This window comes from Rousettus aegyptiacus, unplaced genomic scaffold, assembly GCF_014176215.1.
Source record: "Rousettus aegyptiacus isolate mRouAeg1 unplaced genomic scaffold, mRouAeg1.p scaffold_m13_p_6, whole genome shotgun sequence".
Lineage (NCBI taxonomy): Eukaryota > Metazoa > Chordata > Mammalia > Chiroptera > Pteropodidae > Rousettus > Rousettus aegyptiacus.
Window position 1 is genome coordinate 109,650,561 of NW_023416309.1, and position 14,296 is coordinate 109,664,856.

At 53.6% G+C, this 14,296-nt stretch overlaps 1 protein-coding gene across 10 annotated transcripts in view; it reads right to left on the bottom strand.

The window, feature by feature from the left end:
* Nucleotides 1-14,296, bottom strand: part of SLC39A11 (solute carrier family 39 member 11) — a 299,781-nt gene that overhangs the window by 229,994 nt on the left and 55,491 nt on the right. For 5 of the 10 annotated variants that reach the window (XM_016143613.2, XM_036223070.1, XM_016143617.2 and 2 more), the window contains one exon: nt 3,551-3,669. In XM_016143613.2, coding sequence (XP_015999099.1) covers nt 3,551-3,669 — 119 coding nt within the window. Of the gene's footprint in view, nt 1-3,550; nt 3,670-3,871; nt 4,287-4,565; nt 5,438-6,894; nt 7,011-14,296 lie in introns of those variants that run through there. The other 5 variants (XM_016143618.2, XM_016143616.2, XM_036223071.1 and 2 more) reach the window with 4 other exon arrangements.

The following is a 14,296-nucleotide window of genomic DNA, read 5'->3' on the forward strand; positions in this document are numbered from 1 at the left end:
AAACTGGCACAGCCGCTTTGGGAAACTCACGGCAGCGTCCACTGGAAGTGACCATAGACATACCCTGGGACCCAGCAACGCCGCTCCCGAGGGATCACCTAACAGAAATGTATACTTGAATTCGCAAAACACGAGCACAAAAAACGCTCTTGGCAGCACTGTTTGCGAGAGCCAAAAACCAAGCACGGCAGAATGGATACATCGATCAGGACACGTTCCCACGACGGAATGCCATATGGCCATGAGAACACACACACCACACGTGTATGAATGGAGCTCACGGTCGGGCAGCGGCATTCAGTAAATGAAAACACACGGGGTGAAATCGGCCAGACAAAGAAGAACGCATACTACAGGATTACCCCGGCCACACAACGTATGAAGACGGGGAAAGCGACTCTCTGCCCCTGCAGACCAGGGGAGGGACTGCCCTTGGACTGGAGGTGGGGGCCGTGTGTGGTGACTGGACGGAGGCCTGGAAGGGCTGCTGGGGGCGGGGGGCGCTGGCACCATTCTAGTGCTGGATCTGGGCACTGTTTTCACAGGCATTTGTGAAAATTTATCAAGCAGTACATTCACGAAATGTGCATTTTTCTATATGCATCTCCTATTTCAGTAAAAAGTTTCGTTTTTAAGGGAGTGGCCTAAGTTAGGGATAGAATCGGCAGCCGTTGGAACACATCTCGGGCAGGCCGAGGGACTGCTCTCCCGGTCCCTGAGGTGTGGGTAGCTAGGGCTACCGGCTCCGTCCTCTGCAGCCAGCCACAGGCAGCCTCTTCTGCCCTCCGAATGGCTCTGGGGAGGATGGAAGGTTTGGACGCCAGGGAGCCATACAAACGACATTCTTTTCTAAGCACTCCAGGAAGAAAGCCAAGTTAATCTAACCAACGAATTTAATCAAACCAGACGATGTAATAAAGGAGTCAGGTGAAATCATCATACTGGCATTCATGTGGGCCTCCAAAGGAGAAACACTATACTTTTTTTTAAGGTCGATAAGCCCGTTATTTCCTTTTCAGACATGTATTTCAAGAAACAAATCGGTGTGTGCTCCAAGATTTGTGTCCATCATAATATTATTTCTAAAAGCAAGGGAAAAGGGCGTAACCTAATGGCCTAGCAGTTAGGGACTGGAAGAATAAATTGCAGTACATACAACGGGGTATTACATAGCCATTTAAGCAACCCAAGCAATAAAAAAAAAAAAAAAATTGGGGAAATAAGAGGATGCTTGTGATATCAAGTGAGAAAAGTTGGTAATAAAACATTACAAACGATTCGATCCCTATTATGTACACATTTATCCAAACTCAAATACAATGCAACAAATTTGAACAAATGTGTGTGTGTTTTTTTTTCCTTTCTAAGAAGCGGGATTAGAAAGTTTTTAAAAATTATTTCTTTGGGCTTTTCCATATTTTACGAGTTTCCTACAATTAAAATGGGACTTTTTTAACCAGGAAAACACCTTTTGAGGGCGGCTGCATGCGTACTGGTAGCAGCAGAAGAGCATCTGAGTGTCCTCCGTCTCCCTGGGGTGACCGACCCTCTCCGCAGTCCCCGTTTCCATCGAGTGAAAACTGAAGTCTGCTCGGGGGGGGGACAGAGCACACCACTGGACTCGGATCGACGGTGGCCTTGGTCTCCCCATGCCGGGCCCCCTCACTTCTCACGCCCACCTGTGCAGAAAGAGTTCACACAGCCCTCCCGAGCCCACTCCCCTCAGGGGGCCCCGCTTTCCAGGCTGCGCCTAGGCTGGCTTCTGGGAACTTGGCATTGGGACTGTTCCTTCCACTTCCTAACTGATAGGGTGGGTCGCTGTGCCTGTTTTTCAAACCAGGCGATTTATGCTTCCCTTCGGGGAGTCTGGGATTTCTGGAGCGGCGGCGTCTAGCATGCCCACGTGGCCAGCAGCCAGTGAAAACCTGGGGGCTGAGTCTCTAGCGGGCGTCCCTGGGCAGACACATTACAGCGTCACTGCCTTCTTCACTGCTGAACCCCGTGGGTCCTCCCAGTGAATCGGCGAACGTGTGGGTCGTCTCGGGGAACCCCTATATGCCTCCACATGGAAAAAGGTCTCAGCAGTTCCTTCTTCTGACCTGGGTGGTTACCCAAACACGAGCCAAATTAGGGGCTCTGCAGCCGCAGAGTAAAAGGGGGCCCCTCTGTGATGGCTCCCCCTTCTGAAGAGCTCTATAGGCCTGGCCAGGGCCACACGAGGCTATGAGACTCTACCCACCACAATGCGGCCCTTAACTCAGACCTCAGCAGCAGCGCGGCCGCTAGACCCCAGCTAGCGCCACTCAGATCTCTCCCTTTCAACGCAAAAAAAAAAAACTGGCAAAGGTGAAAACATGGCCTGCTCCGTCCCCAAAGGACACGAGGGCAGGACCCAGGGAAACCTGGCGTGGCTGGCGTGAACAGGGCGGAGGGCTAGGCAAACCGGTGCGGTCCTCTGGAGCCTGGGGGCCTCTCAATCAGGGACTGGGTTCCAAACGTCTTCGCTGCCTGTGGATGGACAGTAGTAACCTGGGACTGGGGGTTGTGTGCCTCAGGTTCCAAGTCTGACAGGCTCCAAACCTCCCACTGAGGAGGGGAGGGGACGGCAGCAGGGGAGGTCCCAGATCTTATCATCGCTGACATCAATACCTGTTCTACTGGTCTCTAACACCAGGTGCCTGGCTTGCCAACTTCCTAGACGTGTTTCAGTCTCCAGAGCCGCCTCACAGCATGTTTAAATAGAGCTTAAATCACTTACTCACCTACCTGCCACTCCTACGACTTCTAAGGCTGCATTCGCCAAGTTATCTGAGGCTCATTCTAGGACTGTGGACAGGGGGAGTCCAGGGTTGAAGAGGAAAAAGGAATTTCAGGCACGGGAGGTGGGCGCAGGCTGTGGAGGGGAGGGGTGGGGCGTGTGGCATGTGGGGGAGGGGGAGAGAGGGAGAGCATGAGAGTATGTAGGAGGGGTGTAGAGTATGGGGCAGGACGGATGTGGGGTTATGGGGGACACAGGGGTGCGCAGGTGGGTGGAGGCCTAAGGATGAGTAAAGGTGGGTGGAAGGAGGGTGGGCTAGGGTGGGGGTCCGTAGGCCCATGGTGAGGCAGGTCTGAGTGTATTCATCCCAAAGGGGGGGGTGGGAGAGGGAATGCAGAGCCCTGGGTTTGGGGTAGAAGAGAGAGAACGGATACCCTTCCTTTCCCCCAAGGTCTTTCTGCTCATCCCGGCTAACTCCAGGCCACGGGGCAGGGCAGTCACACCCAAACCCTATTCGTCAGTCAAGCGCATCACCTGCACCAGCCTCAAAGAGACCACGTGGGAGATGGAAATCAGGCGGAGGGCTGATGGAGGCTCAATCACCGGCCTCCGATCAGGAGAGAAGCAAGTGATGCCGAAACTGTAGACACCTGCCCTCCAGGGCTGGTGGGGAGAAGGGGGCAAAACGGGAGGGCGGGGAACCAAGGGCGCCCACAACCAGGGGGCGCGGCCGGCGGCACTCACGGGTCTGCCGCCCGGCCGTGCGGCGCGCAGAGAATCGAGGCAGCTCACCTGTCCACTAGAGAACACGAACACGAGCGCCGCCCCAGCTGCCGTCATCCCCCAGGTGAAGAAGGTCCCCAGCAAGGCCTGGAGCACAGAGCCGTGGCCTGGGAGCATGCTGGATACGGCTGTGTGAAGAGAGCGAGAGGGGTCAGCTGCCGGCAGTCCCTTCCGGCGACGTGAACACGTTCTCAGGTGTTCCGACCCCCTCCGCCCGGGCTGGCCTGTCTCCGGGTGGGTGTGTGCACTTCCCGCCACAGCCCTGGGGACACACGGGGGGCATGAGTGTGTGGGGCGTGAGGATGATTTTCCCTCGACGAAATCATCTACCTCTGGGGACAGCTAGGGAGACACCGGAGGAGGAGACACTGTGGAAGACACGATGGCCCTGGGAAATAGTTCCGAAGAGCAGCTCAGAGAATGTGGCGTGTTCGGCCCGGAGAAAGGGAGCGCGGCCCGCACGCGGCCTTCTCACGCCCATTCTGCCTGTTCCTCCCACCCGTGCCGATCGCTGGCTCTGTCTCCTCCAAGTTCAGGTGACTAGCTCAGGCTCCCTCCCGAAGCTCTTCCCCCTAAGTCCTGATCTAACCTTCGACAGCTCCCCGTGGCAGCTCGCATGGCCTGCCAACGGCTGACTTTTAACGAGCCCACCGAGCCAAGCCTGCACCTCCGTTACCGCTGTGCCCCGCGTAGGCGCCATACTGCAGCTCAACCACATGATTTATGGCACGTGGGACCAGCCCCCCCCCACCCCGGTCCTGCTCCCACACGCTTCACGCCTCCCTCCCCAACCTGCAGCCATCAGACCCTGAGCATCCTGTTGCCCGCCTGAGGCCAACGTCATCGATTTCCTGCTTTCCCGCCCATCCTTGGTGCTTTGTGTAGGTCTGTACCCTTCATCTCATATCGTTGGCTGCTTAAGAGGAACGATGCTTTTTCCCACTGAGCATCCCTGGAAATAGAGCTTCCTGGCACCCCAAAAACATGCTTGCTGAATTACTTATGGCACCTTGGACAAGCTCACCTTGATCGGTCACTCAGCTAGGACAAAGGAACGGAGCCACTTCCCCCGGTCAACTTCTGAAGCTAAAGTTATGCCACTGCCCACTGAGGAAGGAGGAGGGAAAAGGAAAAACCATTCTCTTTTTTTTCTGTGCTCAGAGATCCTCCTCTAGACTTTAAACGTGTTTTAAGTGCTGCCTTTGAAATGAGAGGGAATCAGACTCTGTGGAAAGTTACAAGGCAGAGAAACCCATCTGTTGAAAAGCCCTGTGTTTTGGTACACAAACATCGGGGCCCAGGGCCTCCTCATCTCTCAAAGGGCTCATTCAGCTCCCCGCCTGTCTTCCAGTACCCGCACAGCTGGGCACGGCCCCCCTGGGCACAGCCTTGCCAGCCCCAGCGGTCTCAGGAGCCAGCAACCCCGGGCTAACGAGGCCGCCTCTCCCTATTGACCCTGGAAGGAAACCAAGACGAGGCTGTAAGGGGCCCTTAGGCCACGGGGCTCAGCAGCACAGCTAGCATGCAAACCTAGGAAGGTTATGGGTCCAGGTGAACCCAGAGAAACCCAGATGAGCCCGAGCGAACCCAGGTGGCAGGAAACCTCTGAGAGGGACGGCCCCCATGGATTCAGATGGTGTCCCCACAGTCTAAACGGAACTCAGGAGGGTGACTACACCAAATAAGAAAAAAACAATTTTAAAAAAATGCACCTTTTACACACACCGTCTAGCTATGTCACCCTGAAAAGGATGGTCCATGTTTGCTTTTAAAATAGGACATCTGGATCATGACACCAATCTTCTATTTCTAGCTGCATGTGGATAAAATTTCAAACAGCTTTTACAAAGAAAGGCACTCGGCTAGCATCCTCTTAGTATTTAGGATCGAAAGGTCACAAAAAAAAAAAAAAATTTTTTTCAGTAAAAAACTTTTTTTTTCCTGTATCGAATATGCCTTTTACCATCTGCATTTCCCAAAAGGCCAACGTCGAGGTGGGTTTCGTGGTGGGCTGTCCAACAAGGGACCTCGAGAGTGTTCCTAGCAGCTAGTGTGGGGAGGTGGGGAGGACACTCGCTGCTAAGCCTCTGTCCGTGTACAGCTGAGCATCCCGAGATACAAGGAAAAGGGGACACACAGGGAAAACCAAGGCTGCCATCCTTCCCGTCCCAACGGTCACAGCGTTTATCACTGGACACGCAAGCCCAGGGCCTCTTGGAGAAGTTTCTTCCCTTCGCCGTTTTAAAAAAGCTTGGAAGCGACCTACAAATGCAGACTCTCCGGCCCCACCTCGCACGTGCCCAAGCAGAACACACACCTTACGGAGTTCCGAGGGGGATCCCTAGGCGTATGAAAGGGGAGAGCACTGGTCTAAAGCTGGAACAGCTTCGACGAGACTGAGAGCTTAGAAAGTGGTTCTCCTGCCCTACGAGGGCTGGCAAGGGCCACGCAAAGTCACAGGGCAGTTTTCCCTCCAGTAGGTAGACCAGTAGCACCCTCGGGACAGGGAGCATCAGCCTGGGCACCTCCTAATCAGCTTTCGCAATGGGGCCCCGACTTCCTCCGGAGGTTAACTGACAACCCTTCATTAGTCTGTGGGACGATTGTCTCAGGATGCCGACGCCGCCCCGCGCATGTGCGCACTCTACTCCAGCAGCACGCGAGCCGCTCGCTCCCTTTTAAACCTGTTGCCGGGATTCCAACAGTCGGTCGGCTTCAAGATGCTGATGGAGATGCAGAGGCGGAAACAGCGCTTCGTGGAAGTGCACACACCGGCCCTGACTCCGCCAGGGGCATCCAGCGAAAGGATTCGGGTTTGGGCTGCCAGGGCTGTGGAAATTCTCCGGTGTGCACACACTCTTCAAAGTGTGGTCGGGGGACCAGCTGACCTGGGCATTGGGTGGAAATGCACCACCTCGGGGCCTCCTGCACTTTAACCAGATCCCCAGTCAAGTTCAAAGGAACCAGCTGACCCCCCCCCCCCCAGAGCCCGTGGCAGGGGGCACGGAGCAGCTGGCATTGCAGCCACCACCACTCCCGGGGCACCACTCCCCCACATGCTCACTGTGAGGCACTAAATGAAGGGGACCTTGGAGAACCACAGTCAAAGGAAGAAGGTCAACGCCCTCCCACTTGCCCAGCAGCCGGGCCGAGGGAGATCCGGGCCCCCTTTCTCCCTCCTCTGCCACCTGCCAAAGGCGCCCTGCTTCTCCACCAGCCCCTTCCTCTCCCAAGAGCACCCCCTTCCAAACTCCACGTTGCCCTTGCAAGTCCCACACTCCTGTCTGGACGACCCCAGGCCCCCAGGCCTCCAGCCCGCCCGAAGGCGCTGAAGGAGAGAAAAGCCGACTCACTAGGGTGCCCTCTCAAGCCCCCACGCCACTTCCATCAGCCCCCGCTGCCGCTGGCTCGCCGGCTCCACTCCCGAAGTCACTTCCTGCTTCCCTCCCGGCACACGTGGCCCTCCCGCCTCCAGGCCCCGCCCCGGCCCGCTGTGATTGGCAGATCCTGCCTGGAGAATAAATTCTCTGGTTCACAGCCGTCTGCAGGCTCGGGAACGAACAGATGGGGCGGGTAGAACGGAGTCCTGAGGCCAAGGGGAAAGAACGTTCTGCATGCATCGTTCTTATCTGAAGCCACAGAAACCCAAGGAAAGAGCAGCTTTGCAATGTCCCTGATATCTTTGGGCAGCTGAGCCCACGCCCTGAGGGAGCAGATCAGGATGTGTTTGAGAGGGATGGGGAGGGGGGGCGGGGGAGCGGTGCTGGGATCTCCCACCATCAGGTCCATGGTCCTCAAACCACGCCTCCCATCAGAGTCACCTGGATGAAATATAAAATGCTAGCAACCCCCAGAGGTTCCGGTTCTGGAAGTCTGGGTGTGACCTGAGAATTTCTGTTCTGAACACAAGTTGCTGATGCTCCCCTCTTCCCTCCCCAACGGTGACATCGGCAGAAAAACTGCCCGTGACCACAGTGGCCACAGACCTGAGGACCCTACAGGAGCAGGCCTGTTGCGCAGCTGAAGTCAGTCATTAGCACTGATGATGGCGCCATATCCATGCCACCGGGAAGATGGCATGGTGACCGTCAGGTGGTCTCTGCCCTCAGGAGATTCTCAGACGAGGGAGAGGGCCGGACCAGCTGTCTTGGTCAGCTCCAGCCGCCATAAGAAACGTTCCTGTTGCACGTAAGCTACGCAGTCTGTGGTGTTTTGTTACAGCAGCATGAACTGGCTGAGACACCCCATTGTGCAGATAAGGAAACTGAGATTCGTGAAAGCAGTACAGTGAGCCCAGGTCGACAGGGCAGTGTGGGAAACCAAGCCCGGCCGACTCCAGAGGTGGTGCCCTTCCTGCCTCAGACACTCAGGGCTCACAGGCTGGGACGGGACACTCCAATCCGCAGAACCTCTCACTTCCCTTAAACCACACCGGCACCCTAAAGCGGGGTGGCCAATGCCCGAGAGACACATTCCACTATTTCCTGACTTTTCCAATGAACCTGTGTACACACACACGCGCACACATATACACATACAAAAAAAAAACCATATACAAACTGCCTTTTTCTCACTCCTTTACCGTAAGAAGTACCAGACTGTTGACCAGAAGGAAACGTAGTTTCCTTAAGGCTAAGGGCAGTGGCTCTTCCCTCTAGCCCATCCCTGTTCTCCTGCCACAGCAAAGGTGCCTTGCAGCCTCCATAAACTGGGGGAGTGGAGAGGGGATGGAATGCGCAAGAACCAGGGTGGCAGGGTGCTTTGCAGGTGGCGAGGGCTGCCTCCCAGGTGTGGAAAGGCCATAAAAGTAATTGACCTTGACAATCAGCGAAGGAATCTCAGGGCGGCAGAGTGGTGGCCCTGTCCGGAGGAATCACCATGGCTTGATCTGGCTCGGCAGAGCTGTCGGCATTCTGCCCCGAGCATCGGGGCGGGGGGAGCAAAGGCGCAGGTAGAAAGCGTGGGGGCAGGAGGAGAGGAGTCGGGGATGGGCAGAAAGCAGCGGTCCAGCCCGGAGGGTCCTGGATTTCCTCATTTGTGCTTCTCTCTTTCCCTCCCTCCCTCTCCGAGGCCGCATCTCTCTTAGAAAGTAAGGTAGCGATTGAGAACAGGCTTTGGAATCTAACGGCCTAGAAGGAATCCCAGGGAGTTTCCTGGGACAAACCGCCCGACCTCTCCCAGCCTCAGCTTCTCCATCCTGAGCCTGGGGGTAGTAGCCGAGGGCTCTCTCAGGGTCACTGTGCCTGGAGTGAAGCGCCCAACACCCAGCCCGGCACCCACCATGACGGCCTGAATGAACAGTTTCTCTTGACACCTCTCTCCTCTCATTAACTTATTCATTCATTTACTCAAAAGGCATTTCGTGAGGCTCTGTTCTGTGCCGGGCACTCTGCTGCACCCTGGTACACGGAGGTCAACTAAACACGGTGGCTTTGCCTCACGCACCCTTTCTTGGTTTCGTTTCTCGCCCTTCCCCGAAGTCTGATCACAGAGACCTCGGGAAGCCTGAGATAAGCCTGGGGCCTCCAGTTCCAACCCTCAACAAAGTACGGGTGATAACCACCCTCACCCCCACCCCACCCCCACCTCGACCGGTATTTAAATACACTCATGGGATCACAGAAGTAAAAGAAATATGCAGGTTATGGACGTGCTATCGAAATGTAAAGAGGGTTTTGTTGTCGTTTCGTGTAGGGGATTTTTTAAGTATCTCCCACCCATATACCCAGAATTCAGCTACTTCTCTCCATTTCCACTGCTGCCGCCGTTCCCCAACATAACAGCTTTGTCTCCTCATCTTGTCTGACCTCCTAATTAATCTCCCTGATTCCGCCATTGTGCATCCCCCCAACAGACCATTCTCCCAACAGCAGCCAAAGTGACTGTTTTTTAAGTTATAAGTCCAATCACATCCACCTACTACTGCAAACCCTCTGATGGCTCCTCGTTGGAATAAAACTCAAGCTCCCTCCCTTAATCTGGCTCCGCTCGGTTTGAGCACTGTACCCCTTCCTCACTCTGCTCCAGCCAAGCTGGCCGGCCGTGAAGGCCAAGCTCACTTCCGCCTCGGGGCCTTTCCACTCGCTGGTCCCTCTGGAACACTTGCTCGGAACCTGGTGCGTCTGTCTCTGAGACTCTTCACCTGCCTGGCTCCTTCTTGTCATTTGGGTTTCCGCTCAGATGTCACCTCTGCAGAGGCCTGCCTTGGACACCCACTCTCATGCAGACCTTCCGAGCATCTTGATTTTCTTCATGGCGCTTCTGGATACCTGGCATTCCTATTTATTCAGTCCCCCCAAATGCAAGCGCCATGACGGCCGTACCACATCTGCCTTCCGCACTGCCGTGTCCTCAGCGCGTGACACATAGTAGACGTCCACTACTTATTGGATGGATAAGTTACTCAGATACAAAAGTGTTATTTATCGGCTGTAATTTACATACCAAAGACCTTCCTGAGAGTTATGAGAAAGCAGTGTGTGTCTATTGGATCAGATTGTCCCAGCCACTTCCATTGTAACTTGATAGTCATCCAGGGCTCTCAGCCAAGGGTGATTTTGCCCCACAGGGTAAAAAAAGCAAGTGGAAGTGTGCTAGTGGGCAGACACCAGATATGCTAAACAACAACAACAACCACAACAATGCCCAGGACGACCCCATGACAAAGAATTATCTGGCCCAAAATGTCAATAGGAATCCTAGTGAAAACCCATAAAGTAAGCTTCTTAGTATGTTTAATAATGATAAAAATCACTCTTTAAAATTTAACATGCCCTTTAAGAAGCAACTGGTATCAGTCAAGGCGCTGGGTAGCACGTGATTTACCCAAAAATGCAAGAAAGAAGGGTCCCACCTGCCTGACCAATCTTTCTGTTCCGGCACAGTCGGTGCATAAATATACGTACAATCCAACATGCTCTGTGCTCAATTTCCTCCAGCCCTTTGGGTCTTGACTATCCAAAGTCCTGATGACATCATCAGGATAGGATGACATCACAGGGCTTCCTAAACGAAAATGCCTGGGCTTTGGCAGTGAATCCCCGACAGGCGGGTCAGATCGGGCTGCCCTCGAGGCTTGCTCTGCAGTGTGACTGATAAACTGATGGAGAAGAGAGTCTAACCAGCCTTTCGTTCCCTAAGCACCATCCAAAGGAGCCAAGAGTGACCTGGTGCCACTTTTCAGAGCCTGGTACAGGGAAGAGCGGCCCTCAAGGGCTCGAGGGAGAAACTGAGTCAGCAGTCAGGTCTTTTCCCACGTTTGTCTAAATGATTGATGCTGAACCTGCACCACCTAAGTTCAAGCGAGGGTATAAAGGTACAGGTTCTACTGACTTTCTACAAATCCAGTGTTGGAAGAGGAGTTTCTAGCACTGAGATGGATATTAAAATGCAAACCCAAGCTTGCTCAACTGCTGACTTAATAAACTATGGAATTACTAGATAAAAACCACCAAATCAAATTGAAATTAAACCCATCTCTGAGATAATAATCGGCATAAATCAGTCTTTCTGAATTTTCCATGTTTGCTTCAAACACGTCTTCCGGCATCTCATAAGTAATTCTGCGGAGCCATCTTGCTAGGTTCGCCGAGGGGAACCGCTGAACGAAGAAATTCTATTTCAGGCCTGTTCTTTTATAGCCGTACAGATCGATAAATGACCTGTTGGCCCACGCGCCCATTCGGCAAACGTTCATTGCACACCTACTGTGGGACAGGTGTGTGTGAGGCATTGGACCCGCACTGGACCCGCACCGGCAGGTGAGACAGACACAGCCGGTGCCCTCACGATGCTTTCGGCTCTGACGCTCTGTGCACGGCGCTGTGCGTTATACATTAAGGCTCCCTATGAAGGCCGTCGTCTCATTTTTCAGTTGCTTCTTTCCTTCTCCTATTCCTCAGGCAGCATCGTGCCTTTCCCTGCTGGAAGTCCCTCCGGGCAGCGAGGACAAATCAACCGGAGATAACCCTCTTCCGTTGGTGGACAGAGAAGCACCTGACCGAAGAGGCCACCTGCGAGGGGGTTGCTGGGAGCGGAGCGTGTGCTGCGTGGGTGGGCGCCAGGCTCCGTGTGGCCGCTGCTGATAATTGCCAAAAGAGGCCTCAGAAGGAAAGGGCCTCACCCTACATCTTGTGATTCCTTTTCTTTCTAAAGTGTTATTCATTATTCAAATTCATACTTAAATTTCCAAATTTTTTTCTTAAAGAGGACACTTAAAATTGTATAAGCTTCAGGACCCCCCAAAACCTGATGCCACTCAGGGTGGATGTTTAGAGGTTTAAGCTGGAAAACAAGCAGCTTCCTTTGGGAAGCAGATGTCCTATTTCTTGAAACCTATGTACAGGTGCCTTCCAGGGCAGGAAGGTCTTTGCTAATGTGCTTACTTTAAAGATCTTGTGATGGGCAGATCATCCTGGATGATCTGGGCGGGCCTGCTATAATCACAAAGGTCCTTGTGAGGGAAAAGAGGGGCGGCAAAGTCCCAGCAACGCGGCCATGAGCCGGGGAACCCAGGCAGCATCCAGAAGCTGGAAAAGGCACAAAGACGGATTCTCTCTAGAACCTCCAGCGGGAACGCACGGCCGATTTTAGCAGTTGATTTTAGCACTTCTGATGTCTGGAACTAAGAGATAATGAGTTTATGTTGTTTTAAACCGCTACGCATGTGATCATTCATTCCAGCAGCGATAGGAAACCAGAATAGTGCCTTTTGCCTGGACGTGTCTAATTTCACTGACATCTTTCTCCAGCGGTGGTATGAACCATCAGAAGCCACCCTCGGACCTTCTCACTGTCATCAGTAGGCAGGACCGGTTACGTGATTTGTGGGGCCTGGTGCAAAATAAAAATGGGAGGCCCCTTATGCAAAAGGCAGGAAAAATAGTGCCATTAAAAAGTACAAAAATATAAAGCTTTTTTCTTTCTTCTGCATTTCTCCTCTGCTCACCGCAAATTTTGCTTACAAAACACCAGTTCAGAGATTCAATTACTGAGAATTTCAAGACAGTGACAGGAGAGCATCAGACCATGCACAGAGCTTTTCTAAGTGTGGGGTCCAGGGTGACTGCAACAGGTCTCTGACCATGGGAGGCCGGCCCTGTCACTGACACTGGGGTGGCAGGCCGGGCCGAGGAAGGCCACGATGTCAAAATTAGGAAATCGGAAGACGGTTGGTTATTCAGCGAAAAAGCCCACGGAGCGCGTTTCAGAACTCAGACGTTCGTGATGGAGGGAGAGCATGGAGGAGACCGTGGCTGGAGCCCTAAGTCCTGATGCCAGCCAGGGAGAGGAGCAGCAGACACCCTGCCAGGGGACCCTGGGCCTTGGGAAGGACAGATGCCATTTCCTAGTGGGATGATGGGACGAGGCGAGGAAGCAAGCAGGGCCACCTCAGCCATCGGAAACTAGTGACCAGTATCTGCTGGAGTTTCCGGGTTTTCCAGGGACCTATGAAATGCTTACGAATTGAAAAAAAAAATTAAATAAATACATATATTGGATGTCGGGTTAAAAAAAAAAAAAGCTTGTAGAAATTTAAAGTAATAAATCCTTAACTATAAATTAATTGTTGACTTTGGTAGTCATGAAACTTTAATCACATTCAGAAAGCAATCTGAGGCTTGGCTTTTCTCACTTCCAGACGACTCCCAAGTATGCATAATAATGGCCAAGAAATCACAGCCAATCATAAATTAAGTAAGTTTAGAGCCAAAAAAATTTCAAAAGCAAAATTATAGAAAATCTGATTATTTTTATGGGGTAAATAAGTACTTAATGTGAAATGAGGGAGCATTTTAATATGCTCGGTGTAATACGACATGAGAGCTCACAAAGCAGGGGTTCTCTGGGGGCTCACAAAGACCTCACGAGGCCCCAGGGAATGGGGAAGGAGCCTGGACTCCAAGAAGCTTTGCCCCTCTCTCCGGGAGCCCACAGAAGACAGGATGGCGGGGAAGGAAGCCCCTCAAGTACAGAAGAGGAGAAGGTAAGGTAAGACGTTGGTCCCTCAGCCGTCTAGAGTCAAAGAGAGGAGCAAGAGTCCAAGGCCCTCCAGACCCCCTCAGAGCGAGCTCCGGAGCGAGACCGGAACTGGAAAGGGATGGCTCCTGGACAAGGTCGTCTCAGAGGCCCTGGGTAGTGCAGTGAATGGTGGCCCCAAGCAAGGCCTGCTGAAATCCTCACCCCTGCGTACGCACCCTTATTCCAGACGAGGGTCTTCACGGATGTAATTAAGGATCTCGAGATGAGACCATCCTGGATTAACCAGATGGGTTCTAAATCCTGTGACACGTGGGTACCGCGCATAAGAGACGGAAGGGGAGGGGCAGGACACGGAGGAGGGGAGGCCGAGACGGAAGTGGTGGGGCCGCAAGCCAAGGACTGCGCGGAGCCCCCGGGGCTGGGGGGCCGGAGGCGGCGAGGGAGGGCGCTCCCCCAGGGCCCCTGCGGAGAACGCGGGCGGCCCGCTTGGCACATCGATTCCGGTTGGTGAAACGTCTGCCCCCCAGAACTGTGAGAGGACCAATTTCTGTTGAGGTATTTCAAGAGTTCTTCTCTGTCCATAATCAGAAAGGAAGGAAGGGGAGGAGGGAAAAGGTCGGAGGAGGAGGGGAGGGGAGGAGGGAAACAAGAAAAAAAAAGGAGGTGGGTAGGGGAGGAAGCCGCCTCTCCGTGCTGACGGGAACCATCTCGGCCTGACGGGGAGGCACAAGCGTCCTGATCCAGCCAAATTCAGCATATGGGTTGACTCGAGTC